At 42.9% G+C, this 24,434-nt stretch overlaps 1 protein-coding gene across 5 annotated transcripts in view; it reads left to right on the forward strand.

The window, feature by feature from the left end:
- The window catches only part of SEC24D (SEC24 homolog D, COPII coat complex component), a 173,416-nt gene that overhangs the window by 126,774 nt on the left and 22,208 nt on the right, over positions 1-24,434 (forward strand). For all 5 annotated transcript variants that reach the window (XM_059887854.1, XM_059887853.1, XM_024993483.2 and 2 more), the window contains 5 exons: positions 1,778-1,916; positions 5,095-5,210; positions 13,123-13,247; positions 18,324-18,515; positions 19,114-19,207. In XM_059887854.1, the coding sequence (XP_059743837.1) occupies positions 1,778-1,916; positions 5,095-5,210; positions 13,123-13,247; positions 18,324-18,515; positions 19,114-19,207 (666 nt within the window). The remainder of the gene's footprint in view (positions 1-1,777; positions 1,917-5,094; positions 5,211-13,122; positions 13,248-18,323; positions 18,516-19,113; positions 19,208-24,434) is intronic.

Genomic DNA, 24,434 nt, shown 5'->3' on the forward strand with positions numbered 1-24,434 from the left:
GCACACAGCCTCCTAATTGTATGGGGCTTCCCTGGTGGCTCAGATGGTGAAGAATCTGGCTGCAATGCAGAACACCTGGGTTCGATCCCTGGGTCGGGAAGATCTCCTGGAGAAGTATTCTTGCTGGAGGATTCCTTGGACGGAGGAGCCTGGTGGACTACAGTCCATGGGATAGCAGAGTCAGACACAACTGAGAGACTAACACTTTTTCTTCATTGAATCCTTCTCACAACCTGACCAATCGGACACCAAAGCCATACCCATGCTACAGACCAGGAGAGACCAGAAACATGAAAATTGAATCCATCTCCTGGCTTCCTTGAAGCAAGAGGTGGGAGAGGACAGTGCCTAGTGATTCTGAATGTATTTTTTATACTTTCCCTGATTCTTTTATGTATCATACCATCTGTTTTTTTCCTGCTCTGAGGTCTCAAAACTTGTTTCTGAAACCTCAGCAGATTAGTTTCCACATTGGACATCTGGTTAGGGACAGACTGTAGATATCTTCTCTCTCTCTCTTTTCTTCTCTAAGAAAATGGCAGAAAATGGCCTTATGACCTCACCTCATCGCCACCTTCCTCCTGCTCTTCAAGTCTCCATTAAGCAGCAGTCTGCTTTATTTACATCTGTTTCTTTAAAGAAAAACTTAGTTGATGTGCCAAACCCTGTATTGTCAAGCTTTTCTAGAAATGTTATCTTTAAGGAGATTTATAAAAACAAGAAGAATCTTTGTGGTTTTGTTCTGAAAGCTGGAAGTGCTGAGAAATAAGGCAGACTTCCAACGCTGAGCTTTTTCGCTTTCAAGCCGTAAAGGACGTGTAACGGGTTCGACACATGTTTATAAGGAAGAAGCCGTAGAAATATTTATTCTTTTTGTTCTGGCAAAGCATGACCTGCTGCATCGAGAGTACTTCCTTCATGAGACATCTCATCATGGGATAAAGAAATGGAAAAGGCAGGATCCGCCTCCTTGCCTAAATAAGTGAAAATCACTGCAGATTTCTTCTGAGAGTTGCCGTTTTGAAGAAACATTCTGTGTATTGGGTGGAATTATCTAAGCAGTATGCTGATGTGCAAACTAGTGATTTTAAAATCAGACCTAGTTCCCTTCTTTATTTATAGTTAATGAACAAACTTAGCAAGATATGTGATACATGGTATCCAGGACATTTTCAACATAAGCTTTATTAAGCATTATTGTTGCTTAGTCGCTAAGTTGTGTCCAACTCTTAGCAACCCCATGGACTGTAGCACTCCAGGCTTTCCTGTACTTCACTGTCTCCCGGAGTTTGCTTAAACTCATGTCCATTGAGTCGGTGATGCCATCCAACCATCTCATCTTCTGTCATCCCCTTCTCCTCCTGCCTTCAATCTTTCCCAGCATCTGGGTCTTTTCCAGTGAGTTGGCTCTTTGCATCAGGTGGCCAAAGTGTTGGAGCTTCAGCTTCATCATCAGTTCTTCCAATGAATATTCTGGGTACCATTACTGTATTTTATTTTTCTCTTTCTGTCTTCACACGCATTGGTAAATACACATAGACATAAACGTACAAATATATTTATACACTAGATATACATTTAAAGTAGTTTTTGTTTGGGTATTACCTTGAATTCCACACAGTCTCAAGAGAGGCGGCCTTACTCCCCTGGTGGACACTGAATTGAGTTCCTTAATGAGTCCGGAGTTTTCACATTTCAGTGACTACAATTGTAGGACTTCTGAAGAAACCTGGAGACCCTGTGCCCACGTGATTTTACTTCTGCTTGCTTCCTGTAGACGCCCCTCTACCTGGTAAACCATGGCGAGGCTGGACCAGTCAGATGCAACAGGTGCAAAGCCTACATGTGCCCGTTCATGCAGTTCATCGAAGGAGGGAGGAGGTACCAGTGTGGCTTCTGCAGCTGCGTGAATGATGGTGAGTGGTGCCCGCGGCGGCTCTGAGCAGCATGCGGCTCTGAGAGCCCGGCTGCTCCCTCGGCGGTTTCCGGCCTGCGTCATCACGTCCATGACCTCTCGGCTGGAGGGCGTGCTCTGCTGGGGGAGCAACGCTGGCCTCCTTGTGCACTCACACCCTTCACACAGCCCATGGCTTCGCCCAGCCCCCAGTGCAGGAGACTGACAGAGTGAGGCCTCCTCAAAAAGACCTTTAAAAGCCCCGTGCTGTGGTGTGAGATCTTGGTTCCCATCCTCGTCTCAAGGACGGGCCCCTGGCCCTGGGAGGTCTCTCGCCCTGCAGCGGCTGTGGTACCGGTTCCGCACACAGTGGGTATACTAGTGCGAGCAGGCTCCGCTGGTTCTCCACCTTTCGTGCTCTAAGGAAGGTCTTATTCCATCGCGCGTGCTTCATGAAATCTGCAACCAAATCCTACACAACCCTGGGACTGCATTTCAGGAAGCCTGTGAGCACACGCTTGCAAGTGCTTTAGTTTTGGGGGAAAACGTCAGGAGATGGCAGAGGCCTCTCCTGGAGCATTTTCGCCACGCCTCCACAAGGTCACCGGATTCCAGGCATGTTCACTCAAGGCCTCAACTTTCTTTGCAAGGTGATCAGAAATCCATCCAGGATCCATCCACGTAGAGCATGTAGGATCTTTGTTTTCTCTGGCCTCAATCCCAAAGGGTCAGCGCGAAGCTTTAAAAGGCCCTGCCGCTTCCTGGTAGAGGAAAAACACACAAAGTTCTTGTATTTTTGCACCCGAGGGAACGCCTCGGGTGTCCGCTCCTGGGAAGCTGCTGAGTTCATTTTCCAATAGGGTTGTTCATATTCTTGTTGTTGTTCAGATGCTAAGTTGTGTCTGACTCTGCGATCCTATGGACTGCAGCACGCCAGGCTGTCCTTCACTATCTCCTTGAGTTTGCTCAGACTTAGGTCCATTGAGTCAATGATGCCATCCAACCATCTCATCCTCTGTCACCCGCTTCTATTGTCTTCAGTGTTTCCCAGCATCAGGGTCTTTTCCAATGAGTCTGCTTTTCACATCAGGTGGCTACAGTATTCGAGCTTGAGCATCAGTCCTTCCAATGAATACTCAGGGTTGATTTCCTTTAGGACTGACTGGTTTCCTCTGCTTGCTGTCCAAGGGATTCTCAAGTCTTCTTCAACACCACAGTTCAAAAGCATAAATTCTTTGGCACTCAGCTTTCTTTATGGTCCAACTCTCACATCCATATATGACTACTGGAAAAACCGTAGCTTTGACTATATGGACCTTGGTCGGCAAAAATACTAGATTCCAATATTTGTTCCTGCAAGAAAGCCAGACCCCCTTAGATGTCATCGGTACCTGCATTCTTCATTTAGGTTTAGAGAAGGCAAAGGTTTGTTAGAAGCTTGCAGGTATGGTCAAATGGTTTCACTCTGTTTTCCTTCAAAACGTCAGAGATTCTCTCTCAGTCGGAAGAACTTGAGGCCAAAGACATGCAGGAAGACGAGTGTCACGTGGCCACGTGTAATTTATGGGGGGATTTGAATCTGGTTTATAAAACATGACAGATAATATTAAATGCTAACAAATATAAAGCTAATTGATTTTAAGGGGAATTTTTTTTACCAATTACATGTAGATGTGTGAATAAAAATAAATTCTAGAAAGTGTACAGAAAGTACCACCCATACATCCTGGAACAGCTGGTGCCGCATTATCCATCTCATCTATTCTCGCCTGGAAAATTCCATGGATAGAGGAGCCTGACAGGCTGCAGTCCACGGGGTTTCAAAAGAGTCGGACACGACTAAGTAACTGCGCATGTTAAACATAACAGAAGAGCAGTTTAAGGCTGTCACAGCCTTCTTAGCTGAGACTGTCAGCTTCCCACTTCCACAATTTTTGCAAAACACTGAATTTTCCAAGTTCAGAGATCCCTATGTACAAGTGAATCTTATAAAACTTGTTTAAAAAGAAATGGCCACAATATAGTAAGAAAATAGAGAGAGAAAAAAAAAAGCAAGCCTTAGTGACTATTTTCTTACGTCCAAACTAAGAAAACAGTCCTGTTGTAACCTGTGTGCTAGTGACAGTGAAAGTCACTCAGTCGTGTCTGACTCTTTGCAACCCCAGGGACTGTACAGTCCATGGAATTCTCCAGGCCAGAATACTGGAGTGGGTAGCCTTTCCCTTCTCCAGGGGATCTTCTCAACCCAGGGATCAAAGCCAGGTCTCCCGCATTGCGGATGGATTGTTTACCAGCTGAGCCACAGGGAAGCCCAACCCATGTGCTAGTTCATAACTAAAAATAAAGAATACTGAGTTATTGGTTTTAAAATAAGTCATTAGTTACATGGTTTTACAAATGAAAATGTTGTTCTTTATGAAATGCTTAAAACCAGAGCATAGCTAGTTACTCTAAGTACTTCTGTTGTCAGTGGATTAACAGCCAGCCCTGTTCTCGAGGCAGTAGAGTTCGTTCGCACAGAGATACCAGGCCATATTTGTCCAAGAGTTCAGTGTGTGAGTCATAAGTGTTCCTGTCCTACTGGATGACTTCCAGGGCTTTGCCAGAACTAACCTTCTTAGACATTTGAATCAAATTAAGAGTTCCTCAGCTGAGATCTCACGGTGTAGTCTTTCCCTAATACAGTAATCGTCTCCACTCTGAAGCCCAGACGTTAAAGATTACCGTGCAAACTCCCCATGGCTGAAGACATCTGTGATTAAAAGATAATAAACATTAGAGCTAATAGTATAGTCCAAATAACCAATGTATGTTTGCTGGGATATTGAAAATTTAAATAGTTTAAAAAGTTAGAATTCCTTTGAGAAAAGGTAATTAAATAGGGAGAATTAACTTTTGGTTGTGACGATTTAAAAACTCCCGTGCTTTTATCTGCTGTTTCTCTGTAATGATCCAGACCATTAATGTTCTTTGTCATCAGTAACTTGCAGAAGGGTCAGGAAGATATTTTAGAAAACCCTCATTCTTTCCAAGACTGGAAAGAAAGACTAGTGGATTTTTGGAATATGCTACATTCCAGCTTTAAAATGCTTTTTTCCCCTCATACTAACTCCTTTCCTCCGATAATAAACTTTGAGAACTTACTAAATTGTCTGTGTTGTAAAAACAAAAGATTCCCTTTCCTATTTTGTTTTTATTAGTTCCACCATTCTATTTCCAACATCTGGACCACATTGGAAGAAGACTGGACCACTATGAGAAGCCAGAGTTATCTCTAGGATCGTATGAATATGTTGCTACTTTGGATTACTGCAGGGTAAGTGCTCCCAGGACTTCCAGTGTTTATATATGGCTATCAGATGCAAGTGAATAACTTTCATGTTTAATGAACTGACTCTTAATTCACAACCAAAGCATTTGAGTGGTACCATGGGGAAGTAGAAATCCATAAGACACAGATCAAGCCGTCTAGGGTGTTAATGTGATTAAACAGTCAGACCATCCACTGCAATAACAGGAAGAAAAAAATAAGAATTTCATTTTTATGTCCCTTTAAGAGAGAATATGCTGGGTCCTCAATGCAGCAGTTCCCTACAGCACCTCTGCCCTATTTGCTTTGTCAGTCATCCCCAGAGAATCTCCCTTCTCAGGCTGAAGGTCAGCCAGTATGGTCAGCAAGACTACTGACGTGTTTCTCTGGCTCTCTTCTCCACTCCCGCTGGCACCACAGTCAGTTAGGCTCTCAGAATCGCCCTTAGATTATTTCAGCAGCCCGGGATCCTGTCCTCTGGCTTCCTTGCTTTAAAATATAACTGTGAGACTCCTCCTACTGCCTCAGTCTAAAAAATTAAATTCAAAAGTTTGTTTCCTTATAAGACCATTAGCTCCCACCTCAGCTGCATCTTCAATTGTACAAAACCCATACTCTGAAAGGATCACTCCTCTGCTCAACTCCATGCTTGTATCTAAGATGTTCTTTTGACCTGACTGCATTTTCATCCTCCTGTTACAGCTCTACATATCCCACCCAGCAAATTCCTACTTATTCTCTAATCTCTGGCTGAAATTTTATTCTATGTGAGGGTCTCTCTGACTTCATCTGACTCCCTCTGACTTCATCGTGGTTGTTATTTACTAAATGTTCTGATTTGTCTTCCACATAATTTGGTCCGTGTATCTGTTTTAGCAGTTATCCCCAAAGAATTTAAATCTTCCTGTGTTTTCCCTCTTCCTAGATTCTGATATCATTGGGAACAACAATCTTGTCCTCCCAATGTTTTTTTTAATATATTAGCTTTTTTGAATTTGACTGATTGATGTCTGGCTGCGCTGAGTCGTCGTTGCTCGCAGGGCATTCTCTAGTTGTGGCGAGCGGGCACTACTCTCCAGTCCGGGGGTGAGGGCTCCTCACCGTGCTGGCTTCTCTGTTGAGAGCCCAGGCTCTGGGCGCGTGAGCTTCAGTACTTGTGGCACACGGGTTTAGTTGCTTTGTGGCATGTGGGATCTTCCCAGATCAGGGATTGAGCCCAGGTTCCCTGCCCTGGCAGGTGGATTCTTAACCACTGGACAACCAGGTAGGCCCTATCCTAGCTGTCATTATGGCAGCTACCGCAGTTCCTGCCGCGGGGTAGGCAGCTGATGAGTGCATGCAGACGGGTGGGCAAGTGAGTCAGGGGACACGTAAAGGAATTCGCACGTGTGTCCCTACTCCCAGGACCAGCTGTTTCCCTTCTCCAACGTCCTAGTGATAGTGACATCATTATGGGTATCTTGCAGTCTTTAAAATTCTTTAGTGGTTTGAAAACATCTTCTTGGATGCCACTTCAAGTTTCAGCTTGTATCTGAAGTGCTACGTGTAGACTTGAAGAAACAGAGTCATTCTGACTTACTTCCCCTTCCAAAAATGAGTGCTCCCGAGGGCCCAGTCCTCAGGAAACGGCCTCTTCCCTAGATGTTCACTAGGGGGCCAGCCCACGTTGTGTTGAGTAAAAATTACAAAGAACAGTGTTCCTAACTGGAAGTTTTTTCAACTGAGTGAATTTGAAAATGTTTTCCAATTAATATGCCTTTTTCATTTATTTTAGTGTTACATGAGTTTTTCACTTCATGACATAGACCTCGTTATCAAAGAAGAGTTCTTGCTGTATTAGTTTTAAGTGTAACATTGGAACATATTTAGGGGAAACGTAAAAACATGTTTTGGTACAAATGATTTATTTCACACGAAAAAGATGTCCTAGAGTATCAGTTGCTTTTGGACAGTTTATTTGTCCTTTAACAGTTACTGACTGAAGGAAAAGGATTAGGCAGAACAGAAACATTTGAAGTTCTAATTAAATATAATAAAGCTATTGTAACCTAGTGACAGAAAATTTATTCACTGATCTTTGCAGCTGGAGTATAAATCTAACTATGCTCCGAGTTTCCAGTTCTCTGCCAAAAAGGCTAAATTATCTTGATTTTCTGCTTTTTTAGTAGAAACCTAGGCAGGGAGTCAAATCTATTTCTGGGAACAAAAGTCTCAGTATCTTCAAACTCTGCTATGTGGAAATGCTCCAGACATCTAATTGATGGGAAATCTCACACAGCAGGCAAGGAACCAAATAAAAACTGTACATTTCTAAGGGTTTTTTTTTAAATAAGCTTAATGTTCCTTTTATAATAAAAAGATACTCTTAATATCTTAAAATTTAATTATAACTTAAAATGTAAATGAAGTATAATAATGAGTTGCCTTAGGGATTTGGATGATGAAAAAGAGCGTATTTAATTTGTGTGTGACTTCCCTGGCGGTTCGGCGGTTAAGACTTCGCCTTCCAATGCAGGAGGTGTGTGGGGTCAGTTCCTGGTAAGGGGGCTAAAGAGTCTACATGCCTCAGGCCCCAAAACCAAAACATAAAAAAAAAGAAGCAATATTGTAACAAAGTTAATAAAGATGTTAAAGAATGGTCCACATTAAAAAAAAATCTTTATAATTTGTATGTGTATTTTTTAACACCAAACTTAAAGGAGAATTACAAAATCACATTTTTACTATTCATTTTAGTTTATCTTAATGCCAACTGTAGATAATGAAATCAGCGCTCGTCGAGCATTCACCGTGTGTCCTGCTCTGTGCTACGTGCTTTCTCTGTATTGTATCGTGTAGATCTCCCAGTGAACTCGTGTGGTTAGTTACCACCATGATGTGGGGAAACTGAGGCTTAGAGAAAAGTGCCGACCTCAGGCCATACATATAGAAAACGATGGGGCGGGACCGGAAGCCACGTCTGTGTGACCACAGCCCCTGCTCCCTCTCTGTGCTGTGGATATGCTGGCATCTGTTCACCAAAATCACCGTGGAGTTTTGCTAGAAGAAAAGACCCAGCTCTGTCTCATAACTGGAAGTTTTTTACCTCAAAGTTTACGGAATCTATCTATCTATGCATATAGCGTACCTGAAAGGTAAACTTTCATTCCAAACCAGTTGTTTTTTTTTTTTTTTTAATGTAGTTTCTCCATTTAATTTTTGTTCACTTTGACATTTGTTTTATACCTAGTATGTCCAAGGCTCACTGGTTGTAGTTCTAAAACTAGCAAGGATATGAACCCAGTCTCAGTCCTTCCCATGCATAGAGACCTGATAAGAAAAGTACATAATTATAAATCCAAATGGAAATGCTACAAAAGTAGAATAATCGGAGTGCCGTGAGAAAACAGATGAGCAATCATTTCTGATTTGGAGAGGATTGAAGAAGGGCTTTAGAAAGTAAGTGCCATTTGAGCAGAGGATGGACATGTGAAAACGGAGGGGAAAGTAAGTGGTGAGCAGAATCAGCTTCTCAGGGATATGTGCAGCTCACTCCAGGTCCTTTGGGCAGCCCACTCCAGCACGCTTGCTGGGAGAATCCCATGGACAGAGGAGCCTGGCAGGCCACAGTCCATAGGGTCGCACAGAGTCCACGCGACTGAAGCCAGTTAGCACTTTTGAGGGTGAGGTGGGCTTTGTAGATGAACAGTGGGGCCCTGGTAGAGGCACTAGAGTAATTGGAGAGTATATTCCTCTTTCCCCCAAAACACAGTCACATTTAAATATTTTTAAAAAACACTATGCCAAACAAAATAGTTTTTCCCGCCAAGGAAATATTTTTCTTGGCCCAGGCCCACTAGGTTGTGACTTCTGGATAGAAAATGTTTTGAAAATGGCAAACACTTAAACTGGAGGAATGTGTTTTGGGGCATGATAGGAAGTAAAGCTGGGAAGTTGTTTTGAGACCAGACCGTCCTTTTATGTTCCACTAGGCTTGGCATAGCTTTGATCTCTTAGGCTTTTACGTGTTTGCTGAATGAGTATTATGGGGAGTTTCAAATGCCAGGCCATTGAAGAATTTTATTAATTCAGTAGGCCATGAGGACAGTCAAAGGCTGAGAGGGAGCTGTTGCTGTTAATCCACCCACCCATCTACGCCTTCATTCAAGTGTCGCGCAGCACTGAGCACCCTTCCAACCAGGCTCTGTGCCCAACTGGGGGCTCGGTAGGCTGCCTGTCCTCAGGGGAGCAGCACTGGGGTCTGTATTATTGGGTAGTTTATTCTGACAGCAGTCCATGTCCTGAGAGGAGGGAGATTGGTGACTGTAGTAATTAACCAGTTAACATGCAAGAGAAAATGAGGGTCATTTAGCAATTCCTCAGGAAAAAAAAAATTAAAAATTAAACTGCCAAATGGGCCAGCAATTCCACTTCTGGGTATATTCCAAAATAATTGAAAAGAGAGTCTCAGAGAGAGATCTGTACATCTGTGTTCATAACAGCATTAGTCACAATAGCCAAAAGCTGGAAGCAACCCAGATATCCATAGATGGATGAATGGATGAACAAAATGTGGTATGTACATACCATGCAGAATTAGTGAGCCTGAGAAACGAAGGGAATTCTGACCCATGCTTCAACATGGATGAATGTTTAGGCCATTATGCTTAGAGAAGCCAGTTGCATAAATGACAAATACTGTATGATTTTACTTATATGAATTACCCAGAGTAGTTCAACTCATAGAGACAGAGATTAGAAATGTAGAAAAGTGGTTCACAGGGACGGGGGCGGGGGGATGGTAAACGGTTGTTTACTGGGTATGAAGTTTCCGTTTCGCGTGCTAGAGATGGATGGTGGTGGCAGTTGCACAACAGTGTGAGTGTGCTTGATAGCACAGAATTCACACTTGAAAATGGTGGCTGTCCTTGTTTAGTCGCTAAGCTGTGTCCAACTCTTTTGTGACTCCATCGACTGTACTCTGCCAGGCTCCTCTGTCCATGGAATTTTCCAGGCAAGAATACTGGAGTGGGGTGCCGTTTCCTACTCCAGGGGATCTTCCCCACCCAGGGATCAAACCCAAGTCTCCAGTGTCTCCTGCACTAGCAGTCAGATTCTTTACCACGGAGCCACCAAGGAAGCCCAAATGGTTAAGATGGTAGATGATTTTCTGTGTTTTACCACTATTGAAAATAATTTTAAAAGGAAAGAAAATGAGGGTCCAAATTTGGTTACTGGAACTGGAAGGAGCTGCAGAGGCTTCACAGTTAACTCTGTGTGGCTGGTAAGGGAGGCAGACAGTTCCAGAGAGAAAGAGGGATGTAAAGCCCAGATTGTTTGAGAGGATCATGCTTTCTGAAAGTTCCTTATGGAAGACTAGCCGGAGTGGGAGAAGTGTTGTCTACACTTTTGAGTGTAAGGTGCTGGTGTGGCCTTGCCGTGGAGGCGTGCTGTGCTGTAGTTGACTGGAATGCTGGCTGGGAGCTCAGGAAACAGGCCCTGAGGAGGGAACCTGAGGAGTCACCGATAGAGAGGTGCTGCTTAAAAACAAGCAAGTGAGATTCTGTGCTGGAGCGTGTGGTAGGGAGAGCGAGGAAGGTGTCCTTTGGAAGAGGTAAGAAAGTGAGAAACAGAGGAGGAGGTCAGACAAGTGGGAGAGGAAATGACACCCTGTGCCTCTGCAGCTGAGAAAGGGAAAGTGGTCTGCCAGGCTGAAAGCTGCAGAGATGGAGACTGAGGAGGAGAGCTGAATTTTATTTCAAATCACTGTCGTTTGCAGCCAGGAGGTCTGTGAGCTTCAAGAGAGCAGTTTTAGTAAGACGACCCAGTAAACCAGCCTATAGAGTTCATCCATTGCTAAGCTTGGCTGGACAAAGCCCGCCAGGGTGCCCGGGTGGAGTGGTGGGTGAAGGCAGCCAGTGATGGGCCAGTGCGGGTGTTAGGGCCCGAGATGAGATGCTTCCCAGTGGCTAAGAGGTGGATGGGGTAAAACATGTGAAGGAAGCATTTTGAAAGAATAAATCAATGGAACTTGATGGAAAGAAAAGCGTTACATCTGATTTCACATTTCCAAGCCTTTGGGTTGATGTGTAGTGATGTTATTAATAGAGCTGTTGGAAGGCAATGTTCCTTAAAGGAGTGATGTATTAGTTTTCTGTAGGCGGCTCAGATGGTAAAGAATCTGCCTGCAATGTGGGAGACCGGGTTTGATCCCTGGGTTGGAAAGATCTCCTGAAGAAGGACATGGCAACCCACTCCAGTACTCTTGCCTGGAGAATCCCATGGACAGAGGAGCCTGGTGGACCACAGTCCGTGGGGTCACAGAGTCAGACGTGACTGAAGTGTCTAACACATAAAGTGACCAAGATGAAGAAGATGCAGAAAACAAGTTAGAGGGATGCATTATGTAGAAATGTGTAGATTAGAGATAATGGAGGACATTCAGTGGGGAACTGGTGATGCGGAACTTCGGAGAGAAGGTTAAATTGGTAGGGCATGTTTGGCGTGGTCACAGGCTTTGGTTCAATCAGTGGGAATGACTGTGGTTTTGATTCTGTGTAAATTGGCATAAGCATATCAGGAATTAGATTATGTGGAAATCGAAAGATTGGCAATAAAAATTGCTCGCGTAGACAGCAGTAGTGACTTTCTTCTTCTGACTTGTTTTATTTGGGGCCGTGCTGGGTCTTTGTTGCGGCGTCAGGCTTTCTCTGGTTGCGCTGAGCGGGCTTCTCCTGCGGAGCCTGGGCTCAGCAGCGGCGGAGCACGGTCTTAGTTGCCCCGAGGCACGTGGGATCTTCCTCGACCAGGGATTGAACTGGTCTCATCTGCACTGCAAGGCAGATTCTTAACCACTCTACAAACAGGGAAGTCCAGTAGAGTTCTTATATTTCTTTGTTGGTCTGATTCTGGATGTGGCAAAACTATGAAATAATCAGGTTGGTAGTTTTCAAGTCCTGCAATTTTTTTTCCTTTTTTTTTAACAAATGACTTTTATAAGAGAAATGTTACATCTAACCCTATAGTTGGATATAAGATGAATTAGTAAGATAATTGGGAGATATTATCACCTAATTTTATAATTGTAGCAATTAAAATATAATTTAGAACATTTTTAATTTATCCTAAAGTTAAGACTTAATTAGCCTTAATTCTTTATTCTCTAGTGTCAGAAAAGACGTTTGCCTGTGGTTCTATTTCCTAAATATTTTGTACAATGCAACTGACAAATCCCTTGCTAAGAGCTCTTTGAATACCAGCCAGTAAAGGGATCAAAAGCTACAAAATGTATTTAGCAGCTGCTTTATGTTAGTGATTATTTGAAGCAGATAGAAAAAAGACCCAGTATTCAACTTTTTTTTTTTTTACCATAAGTCTGTAAGGAACAGGTAAGTATTTGATAATATAGTATAAATTTTTAAGTATACAATTATATTTTTGCATGTAATTTCATATCTTTAAAGAGCTTATAAAGGAAGAGTTGAACATGATGATATCAAGTTTATGAAGTTTAAATTCAGTTTCAAAAACAAACACTAATTATAGTTTTGTACTGTTGACGGCACAGTTTGCCAGGGTTCCAGACACATTTCTTCCCCTAAGCAGAGGGTTATAAGCAAGGTCCCCAAAGGACTGTACTCACCTTTGGGCAGGTGTGGTCATAAGGTCTTCTGAGCCCTGCAAAAGTGAACCTTCTCTGCTAGCTGTCATAATCCTGTCTACTTCAGTAGTGGGACTCAGGTCTCAGCCTGGAAAATAAACAGCCTTTATCTTTTTTATAGTGGCAGAGACTGGTCCAGAAAGTGATTTGGTTCCACAGATGTTATATCATAAAATATTAAAGGAGAGGTCTGATGACCTTCTAGAGTTCCTGGGGGCTTTAATTTGATTATGAAATGTATGTACTTTATATGTGTGTGATTTGCTTGCTTTCATGTAGAAGAATAAGCCTCCCAACCCACCAGCCTTCATCTTCATGATCGATGTGTCGTATAGTAACATCAAGAATGGACTTGTGAAGCTCATATGTGAAGAACTGAAAACCGTGCTGGAGAAACTTCCAAAGTAAGGCAACTTCCATTCTTTTTGTAACTTACACAATATTGCTGAATTAATTTCTTGGCCAGAAAACAAGTGCTGAATGGCCCATTGAGATTTTTTGCTAATGGGGACATTAGATAATTGTTTAAACAGCATCAAATAATCCTTAAAGAGTCAGAGTGCTCTTTTGTACGAAGAAAAAGAAACAAAACTGATAAGAAATAATGTCACAGTAAGCAACATTCAAAACACATTCTAGGGACTTCCCTGGTGGCTCAGTGACTAAGACTCCGTGTTCCCAATGCAGGGGGCTTGGGTTCCGCCCCTGGTCAGGGAACTACATGTCGCAACTAAGAGTTTGCATGTGAAAAACAAAAAACCCCTTATGTGTCCCAACAAAGAGCGAAGATCCCGTGTGCTGTCTCTAAGACCTGGTGCAGCCAAAACAAACAAACAAATGAATAATTAAGCAATAGCTAATCTTAAAGAAGTGCATTCTCAGTTGTAAGGAAGATCCCAGCAGTGTGGTGGGAAAAGCCGTGGCAGTCAGTTTTCCCCGTTTCAAAAACACTGATTTTCCGGTGGAAACAGGTCGTTGCTGGTGCGGAAGGTATTTCTAAGGGACACAGGAAAACTGACCTGCCCTCTCATGACAGCCGTTGCGGCTCTTTGGCCAAATTTCTTTCTGTCCATCTGGTTCCGTGTCTGGCCCCTCGGCAGCCTTCCTGCCTCTGTGACCTGTGACTTAAGGGCACAGCGTACATCACTTGTCTTGTCATTGCAGCGGGAGTGCATAAAAGGAAGGATGGAAAGTGTGTTAGCAAACATGACTGTTTTATCGTACGCAAACTAGCTTGTTTAGGATTGGAACTAGCATCTAGGAAGGAGACTTGGAGCAGGGAGAAAGCCTTTGTTTATGCGAGGAAGGCATGCTTAAGGAAGAAAAGAGGCTGTGGAAGACCGTCTGAAACCTGGTGTGTGTGCCAGTCTTAATCTCTTCCGCCCCTCCCCACACCCTGCACATCAGCAGCCTCTGTCCTGGAAGGGTGCTCTGCGGGCTGGGCTGTCCACAGCCCCCAGGGCTCCGTGAGAGCTCGGGCGCCCCTCGTCTCTGCTCCACGTGTGGCTGGGGCTGTGGTGCCTGTGAGTGAGGCTCAGCTGAGTGAGCGCTGGTGCTGGACCTCCCAGGATTCGTTTTGTTTGTATCTGTGAAGCTGAAGTCATCATATTCTCAAGAAGATGGTTTGGAAAAAGCAGTGGGGATGTTTAAAAAAACACTGAGGTGATTTCAAACTGAATCTTGCAGTGAAGAATGAGCTGGAGCAAGATGAAGATGGGGCAAGAAAAAGGCCTTGCTGCCTGCCAACGGTTGTGACTACAGTTTCTGTTACCTCATTCTCAGGGACACTTGACAGGGATGGACTTGGTGCCGAAAATGACGTCTTTGATCACAGACCTCTCACAGGGCTGCTTTAATATACTACATCTGAATTTCAAACTTGAGGAGTGTGAAAGCTATTCTAATTTCTGGAGATAGTCTCTCTCTCTCCCCTTCTCTAAAACTGCTTCAAATTACTTTCTCACATGACTATTCACATGGCTAGTCACTTCACCAACCCCGTGTGCCTTTTCAGCATACTAATGATATGAAGCTTATAACCTATTGATGTAAGTTATAAAATTACACCATTCAGTTCAGTTTAGTTCAGTCGTGTCCGACTCTTCGCGACCCCATGAATCGCAGCACGCCAGGCCTCCCTGTCTATCACCAACTCCCGGAGTTCACTCAGACTCACGTCCATCGAGTCAGTGACGCCATCCAGCCATCTCATCCTCTGTCGTCCCCTTCTCCTCCTGCCCCCCATCCCTCCCAGCATCAGACTCTTTTCCAACGAGTCAACTCTTCGCATGAGGTGGCCAAAGTACTGGAGTTTCAGCTTCAGCATCAGTCCTTCCAAAGAAATCCCAGGGCTGATCTCCTTTAGAATAAGTCTTGGTTAAGGTCTAAGTCGGGTCTTCCTTGGGGGCTCAGTGGTAAAGAATCTGCCTGCAACGCAGGAGACATGGGTTCAATCCCTGGGTCAGGAAGATCCCCTGGAGAAGGCAGTGGCAACCCACTCCAGTGTTCTTGCCTGGGGAATCCTATGGACAGAGGAGCCTGGCAGCTACAGTCCAGGGAGTCGCAAGAGTCGGATGTGACTTAGCAGCTAAACCACCACCACCACACATGTCCAAGGTGTGTTCACCTCTCAGCTAGTCTTTTGAGAAGGGAAAGCCCATTCCTTACTATTGAACTTTGAATTTGTGTCTTTGGTATGGCCAGGGTGACAGACTTCTCTGTCTGACTTTTCTGGAAAAGGACAGAAAAGATTTGAAATGTTTTACTTGTTATTCACCCCAAACTCTTGGCTTTCTTTCTGAGTTGTTTGTGTCTAATGCTGGTGTAGCTAATATGTTCAAAATGCTTGATTTTGGAATATTCTAGTTCTTCAGGTTACTTGATATCTTTGGTGTTGCTCTGTCAGATTCATTCCATAATAATAGGGGCGAGTGTTGAGGGAAAGGGTCATTGAAAAAGGGAACAAACCACGTTGTTCTTTATGATATCCTGTCTGTAACTTTACAGAATTTGTATAGAATTAATATGAAGGAGGGACAGATTCCATTTTCTTGTGGATATGGTTTATCAAGGCAGCTATCCTGTTGAAAAAGAAAATTTTAGCATAGTTCTTTGTTTCTCAAATTTAAAAACAACTGTTCCAGTAAAAACACTACTCCTACTATTTTGTAATAATGTGAGATGTCCTGATTAGATATTTATAAAAAATGTTAATTAGAATTTAAGTGAACCTATGAATCCCAGGATACTCTTCCCATCACTAAAAATGTCCAAATCCAATGGGGAATAGCAATCCAGATTCTTCTCTATAATTTTTGTGTCTTTTGCCTTGGCTGACTCCAAGTTAACTATTAAAAGAGAATAAGTGCCCTTCATGATTTGCTGGACATGTTTCTCTTATGTAATACAAGGTTCACTGGGAAATAGGAGCTTAACCAATGGTGTGCTGGAAAACTGCTCTGAAATAAGCAAAGCCTTTATTTGCATTGTTTGCTCATTCCTGTAGTGTAAATATTTCCAGGAGGCTGATTTTAAGCTACCAACGCAACATCATTCCCCTGGAGTTGGGAAAAGATACAATCAGTTTATCAGTCTGGGCTCTAACCTGCCACCCCAAACACGTGTTTCACCGTCATGATAATTGTCCTCAACAAGACCTCTAATTACCCACATTGTGCCAGACCCTCAGAGCAGAGAGCATAAGCCTTGAGCCCTGACCTTTATTGGTTTATAGTCAAGGATTCGGGAAATGTTAACTGAAAGACACTATCTACCAAGAGCCAACTGAGAAGGAGTTATAGGAAGTTAGGAAAAGGAAATAAGTTCTGGTTGGTGGCATCAGGGGAAGTTTCATGGAAGGAGGACTTGTGCTTGGCCTTGAGGAATAAGAGTCTAACGTGTAGTATAGTCATGGTTGCCTGAGGTCATACAGTGTAGGGTGTGCAGGGGATGTGTGTGTGTGAGAGAGTCTGTGTATGTGTAGTTATAAAAGGTAAGGATTCCCATTTCTAAAAATGTTGCAAGAGTCCAGAATACAAACATTTACCAAGTGCTTCTGGAAGAGATTATAAGGATCTATTTCAACTGCCCCCTCATTTATCAAGGCCACAGTGAAGAGCAAATGCCATCAGCAAAGTAAACAGAAAAATAGAAGAGGGTTTAAAGTCGAGAGTCAGCCTGTACTCTGCTGAAACATCAAGGAAGCTGGAACGTTGACGGTGGGACCAGCAGCTGGAACTTCACATCATTCCAGTTCCCTTTCTCTTGTACTCAAGTAACTCTTCAGGCCAGGTGCAAAGTTTGCAAACCGAGCACACTAGGAGCTTTTTCAAACAAGCTGCTCCCTGAGCAGAGTAAGTTTTACTGAAATCGAAGGGTCAGAGAAAGTGGCATCCGTGTTCTGTAGCTTTTGCACCTTCCCTGAGCACCATGTTATGTCCACCACTGATTCTTAGTAAGAGCATCAGTGGCATCCAGGTGTCTTATTTTAGAAAGGGGTGTGGAAGCAGGAGGGGGAAGGAGAAAGAGGAAAAAACTGGAGTCCAGACCGCTCAACTCTGAATTTACTCAGTACAGACTTGAGTGAGAAGATTCATACCTGTATACTCCTTTCAGGAAGAGCAGAGCCTTGTCCTGGGATTCTGCAAGAATTTTAAACTCTCTGCTGCAATTCTGTAGTCTGTATTGCTTTTACTGTCTGGTTATGAGTATCACAAATGGTTCCCTGGTAATTTCATCGTCAGTCCGTATATTTGGTTGTCTTACGTGTTTCTCTGTATGTTTGTTTATATGGCGTGGTGGGTTAGTCGCCAAGTCGTGTCCGACTCTTGTGACCCTAAGGACTGTAGCCCGCCAGTCTTCTCTGCCCATGGGATTCTCCAGGCAGGAATAGTGGAGCGAATTGCCATTTCCTTCTCCATTGTATGGTATATAACTTTCAAAATCTAGCCCATCTCCTGTTGAGTCTTGAGAATGGGTAAGACGAGTCACAGGGGAGGAGCAGGTCCTTTCTTGACAAAATAGCTGTCTTGTTTGTCATCTGAATGTGTGTTTCTCTTCAGATATTCCATCTGTTACTCTGACCTTCTAGTGACTTCTGAGAGCTTTGTTTATAAAGAATGTAATAAGCCTAGCTTGTTTATGATGGTGGGGGTGGAATACTTTGTAATTGCTATGGCTTGAGAATAAATATATTAGAAAAATACAAATAAATTCACAATATCTTTTTTTTTTTACCTAGGTTTTTGAGAATTTTTTTTTTATCAACTTACTTAGTTTTGAAATATCTCCCACCCCACCACTGTGACTCAGTATTATATACATCTGATAAATGATAACAAAACTTTAAACATATCTTCCATATATTTTATGGAATTCCTTACGGAATTTAATTTAAATTCTGTAATGAATTTCTCATAGAAACCTCTCTCTCATAAATTTATGAAAGAGCCTCAAACTTTTTTTTTCCCCCTCTCTCACAGGGAAGATCAAGAAGAAACTTCTGCAATTCGAGTTGGTTTTATCACATACAACAAAGTCCTGCATTTCTTCAATGTAAAGAGTAATTTGGCCCAGCCTCAGATGATGGTGGTGACCGACGTTAGCGAGGTCTTTGTTCCTCTGTTGGATGGCTTCCTTGTCAGCTATCGAGAATCTCAATCTGTGATTCACAAGCAAGTACCAAGTGCTTTATAATTTAGACCCAGATCACTTGTCTGTCTGTTCATGTCTTGATTCAATCACATATGTTTTGTTTTGTCATTAACAAAGGGGTTTTAACACATGGATTATAAAACTCTGTTAGGTCTGTCTCTTCTCAGTGTAGACCAGTATCTGAAATGAGGAGTGTTTTAGTTCTCACACTCAGCCGTGTGAGTGTGAGTCCTCACACTCAGCCTGTCCGTCCCTTCTCTTTGCTGGCAAGGCAGCCCAGGAGTTATTTCCTGTGCGTGGGTGAGCATTTTCACTGATGATGTAGCTAGCACTGTTGTATAATTCTTGGTCTAAGAGATCAGAAATGTGGTCAATAGAAAAGTGACATTTATAAAGAGCGTGATTTTTGTAAATTTTCCAACCAAGTCATGAATTTTGGTGCCAAACCATGCCAGGATATCATTCCCTGAGGGAGGGACCTGTGAAATTCACCCCCAGGTGTTCAGTGTAAAATAAACGCCACATGTATTTAGCCTTGATGTGTTCGTGAGTTACTTCCTGATGTTTGTTATAAATATGCAAAGTATTTAAAGCCTTTTGCTCATTCATTTCTTACAGTTTATTGGATCAGATTCCAGAGATGTTTGCAGACTCTAATGAAAATGAGACCGTCTTTGCCCCTGTCATCCAGGCCGGCATGGAAGCCCTAAAGGTGAGCAGAAGCCACTTTTGGTTGGTAGTAAGTAAACTTTAAAAATGACACACACACGGCAAGTTTCATCCATGAAACAAAACACAGCCTTCATTAAAACATGCAGCTTGCTGGAGGCTGTTCCCCACTTCCCCGCGAATCTCAGGAGGAAATGGCCAGACCGCAGCTCACCCCCAGCGTTTACATTCCAGCGCTGTTAGCATCTGAGCAGCTGATTCTGTCGGGTTTCCAGTTTAGCTCCTCCCTTTGGCTTTCATATGAACTTTATGTGATCTATTTTTAAATTATTGCAACAACATCTGAACTACCAGATATGAAGAGGAAAACCCCCCATTTCTCTCCTTCCTTGGGGTTTTCAAACATGCAGGGGCAAAGTCGTGACAGTCAGTGACAGAAGCAAATGCCACCGGGCCTTCCCGAACGCCATCAGGTGTGGGGCTGGCACGTCTCTGGTTGGGAAGCTGGGCCCAAGTGACTCTGGTCATTGTCGTAGTAATAAAGGCAGTGATTTTAGGAAGGCGGAATGGTTGGAAAGTGCTTCACTCTTAATCATTATTACCTTAGCATAGGAGTCACCTTTGGCCTAGACAGCTAGTTCCTGAAATTGGTTTTTTAATCTTATTATTAAAGTTACACTTAAATTAATTTTTTAAGATAAAATGGCTAGCAATAATAACAAACAGCAACAACAACCCTACAGAATTAAGTTTATGAACTACTTCCACATAGGTTTTGCGTCCAGACGTTTTTAGTCTGGTTCCAGTATAGATGCTTGCCTGGGTTTTTTGATCTTCATAATATTTACTGATGAGATCAAAGACCTGCAGATATCCCTCAGAAAGCCTCAATACATGTTAATTTAATGTAAAGTTAAAGATAAATTTTATATCCGAAAGCTATTTGGAGATGTTAAGTTTCACCCCGTGGAAGCCAGCAGTGATCATTGTTTGGGCTACAGAAAGACTTTAGGAATTCCTATTTTATTCCACACTGCTAAAGACAAGTATCTGTTTCAGTTTGAAAGTTCTGCAGTTGTTATTCTCTTCTCCGAAAAGGTGTCTAGAAATTCATACGTAAATTTCCTGATATGTGATAAATTATACATGACACTACAGATCTTTCTACCCTAAAGAGTTCGTCCTGGGAGTAGCAGTATATTCACATGTGCGTGCCTGAGAGGAAAGATGAGTGGAGAATCGCAAGCCAGTAAATCATTAGTTAAGACAGCAGAGTGGCTCTTCTTTAGTTGCTAGTAAATAAAATTTTTAAAAAGATGGGCGTGCACACACACAGAAAGTTTCATCCATAATGGAAAATATAGGCTTCATTAAAATATGCATACAGCATCCCAGCTCAACCCCATATATCATTTCTAAAAGGGAGCAATACTGTCTTATCACAGTGGGTTCCACACTGCAATCCACAGGTGGTCTAGAGGCTGCTAAGCATCCTAGAAAGAAAAACGAAGGGAGCAGTTTGTGTGCGTGCTTTCCACATGTCCAAAGTGTGGTGTTACGATACATCACGGAAAAGCTCTGTGTTCTTAATGAGCAGGGTGTTCTCGGAGGTCACTCAGCACCACGCTGACTGCACCACCCGTGTTCTCAGCTGCTTATCCTTTAGCAGAGGCCAGTTCATTTCAGCTGATCTCCTTTTTATTTTTATATTATACTTGCAGTTTTAATGTTAGAGTAACATATGCCTTTCCACTGATGTTTAAAGAGAAGAAATGAACATCTAAATATAACTAATCAGAAGTCAGAGTTAACAAGTACACTATTCTCACAAAGTAGAATGAGCTCCTTTTGGAGAAGGTAAAGAGCTGTCTTTCTATGAAGATGAGGAGCTGCCTTTACAAAACGACAAGAGTTTGTCACGCTCTCGGTGGCGGTTACTGCCCCATGCCTGCTGGCAGGATGTCCCCCAGCCGCAGCCCTGAAAAGGACTCCGCGGCTGCAGAAGGCCCAGGAGGCAGCCAGGCCCCACCTCATGTCAGTGCGGTCACGTGTTTAGAGGACAAGTACTTTTAAAAACTACAGCTTTTTGGCCCCACTTCCAGAGATCCTGATTCATCAGCTCCACGGTTTACTGATTATCTGTATTTAGGAACCACCAGCATCAAGAATTGCTACTCATTCTGCAGTCTCTCAGAATATCCTCACATTAAGTTAGCTCCCCAGGAAATTGAATACCTGACCCTTCCAACTTCACATTACACTTGGACTAAGAATGCTTTTCATTGAACTATGACTGAACGTCTCATGCTATGCTTTTATTTATTTTTAATTTAATTTGTGTATTCAGCTGTGCTAGGCCTTTGCTGCCCTAGTTGAAGTAAGCAGGGGCGACCCTCACGGTGTGCAGGCCTCCCATTGAAGTGGCTTCTCTTGTTGCCGACCCCAGGTTTCACTAACTGTGGCACACGGGCTCCAGGGCTCAGTAGCCGTGGAACACAGGCTTAGTTGCTCCGCGGCATGTGAAGATATTCCCGGACCAGGAATCAAACCCGTGTCTCCTATATTAACAGGCAGATTCTTTACCGCTGAGATACCAGAGAAGCTCTTCTATGCTTTAAACTAATGGTTAAATTAAGAAAGAACACAATGAAGAAAGTTTCTTTCTTGTGTAGAGAAGTGGAGACATTATTCAGTCTCTAACGTGTAGAAAAGATTCACTAGCTGGTTTCCTAGAGTCAGTTGTGATAAGCATTCTAATTCATAGTTTTAGCCTGAACTACAATAAAAAATACTACTACTACTTAGGGTGGATGTTCTAGTTTCCCTGACCTTTCTACTGATTTCTGCATGTGCCTTAGTAATTCTATTATGATGTGCCTTTAATTGTCTGTTTCCTCAAAAGTTTTTTTACAAGTAGATTATTGCTATAAATAACAAATTAATGAAAAATGTTTCTTCTGCATCTCCCAGGAAGATTCCAGGTGATTATAATTTGTTGTATAAGAGCAGAAACTACTGTTGTACAGTTGGAGCTTGTCTGTGGGTTATACTTTCTGCCTCAAGCAACTTTATCAGGTTTGGATGAAGAAAAAATAGGATAAATGTGTTGTGTGTTTGTATAAAAATGTGTAAATGTCTGATGTGTGTACGATAGTTCAGCTGCCTTTGACAGTCATATTATCTCATCATCTTTCAGGGCCTGTGTGGCTAAAAATCAGTCAGACTTAAATTTGTGTTTAAGAGTTGGACACGACTGAGCGACTTCACTTCACTTTAAATTTGTATATACATATACAAGGGTACTAAAATTCTTGCCTGAAGTCATCATCAGGCTGAAGGCTAACAGTTTTGAGAACCTGCAGGGTAGTATCTAAATATTGAAGAGACCACATCATTCATTCGCTTGTTCTTTCAGTCAACAAAGATGGACTAAATGCCTGTGTTTTGTGAGACAGTGTTAGGACTACTGTCCCTGTTTCTAAGTTGCTCACAGTGTGTAGAAGAGATGTAACTCTAATACAAGACATGATGTTTATTGCTAATATTCCCCAAAAAAAGGCTGTGGGGGAGGAGAGCAACGAGTACCTCTAGGGCGTCCAGGTCTGCGGCAGGTCAGTGAACAGCTCAGCGTATCCTGCCCAGGAGGCCAGAGCCCGGAATCTCACCCGCCTGGATCGGAGGAGAAGCCGATAGGACAGCAGCGTGCACTGCTTGTTACTTGTGTCCAAGTGGAGACGCTGTAGAACCAGACTCCCCCACTTGAATTATAGCTTTACCTTCTATCGGATAGATGCCAAGTCAAAGCTATATATAACTAGTTGTAATAAACTTTTTGAAGCAAAGACGGAAGACAAAAATGGACATAAAACACGCGCAGATTTGTCACAAAGATACAAAGGGGCTTGTTGGAGCGTTCTCACACACACGCCAGTTCTGTTTTCTGTTGTACACGCCTCCGTCGTGACAGCCCCTTGCACTCTTAGTGTATTTTTTTTTATATATAGTCTTTCAAAATCTGCACCTATTTTAAAATCTGACACTCATAACCCAACTGTATGTGAATTGCTGGCAATGTCTTTCAAGTTGGCCTCAGAACAGATTTCTGAGTTAGCTTTCACTTTCCCATAAAACGAGATAAACAGAGCTAGCCAAAAAGTTGGAGGGAAATGGCCTTTGGCGGTTATGCTTCAAATACATCGTTAGATGCGGGGAGTTCATCTCTCAGTCGTCTTCATGAATGCTTCAGTTTGGTTTCCAGATGCTGTGTCACCACCTTCCCTCCACAGGAATTCATGGGGCACCTGTGGGGTGAGGGGCCAGACCTGAGGTGGGCGCAGGGAGGGCGCTGTGCTAGGGAAACACACGCGAGGAAGGCCCCAGGCCTGCCTTCTGCTGGACCAGAGATCCTGGAAGACGGCAGAATACATGAGGTGTCATGAATTCCAGAAAAGCCTCACCTACAAAGCAGAGTGGGGGCAGAGAGGAAGAGGCAGGCAGCCCTGCCGAGGCGATGAGAACCTCTCTCGGAAGAAAGGGTGCTGGAGCTGAGTTTTGAATAGTGGGTTCTCCAGGTCAGCCCTCCTCAACCTGTCTCCATCATAATGAGAATGACGCGTCACTCGTCTAATCCTGTGTGATACCCTCATGTGGGCACAACCAGATTCTGGCAGAAACATAACATTTTGCAGGGACATAAAGCATATGAAGCCATAGGAGCTCTTTCTTTTATTGCTACCTATCAAAGGTTTTTTAAAGGATGTGATTAATGCAATTAGAAGTCTGAAATTAGTAGCCATTACATATATAAAGAAAAAAGATAAATATGGCTTCTTAATTTTTTTCCTCTAATATTATACTTTATCTTTTTTCCTTCAGAGTTTTACTCAATGGGTAATATTAACTAGGCAATCATGTATGTGTAATTATGATTAACACCATGTCCTGGATCATTGAATTCTCTCAATATTTTTGTATGATAGTTACGATGATTCCTATGTCATATAATTAGGTAATTGAAGCATGAAAGTGAAAGAGAAAGTCGCTCAGTCGTGTCCAGCTCTTTGCAACCCCATGGTCTATACAGTCCATGGAACTCTCCAGGCCAGAATACTGAAGTGGGTAACCTTTCCCTTCTCCAGAGGATCTTCCCAACCCAGGGATCAAACCCAGGTCTCCTGCACTGCAGGCGGATTCTTTAATAGCTGAGCCACAAGGGAAGCCCCATTGAGGCTTAGAGAAGTTAAATATTTTGCCCAGTGTCATTTAGCTAA

This window comes from Bos taurus, chromosome 6, assembly GCF_002263795.3.
Source record: "Bos taurus isolate L1 Dominette 01449 registration number 42190680 breed Hereford chromosome 6, ARS-UCD2.0, whole genome shotgun sequence".
In the NCBI taxonomy this organism is placed as follows: domain Eukaryota; kingdom Metazoa; phylum Chordata; class Mammalia; order Artiodactyla; family Bovidae; genus Bos; species Bos taurus.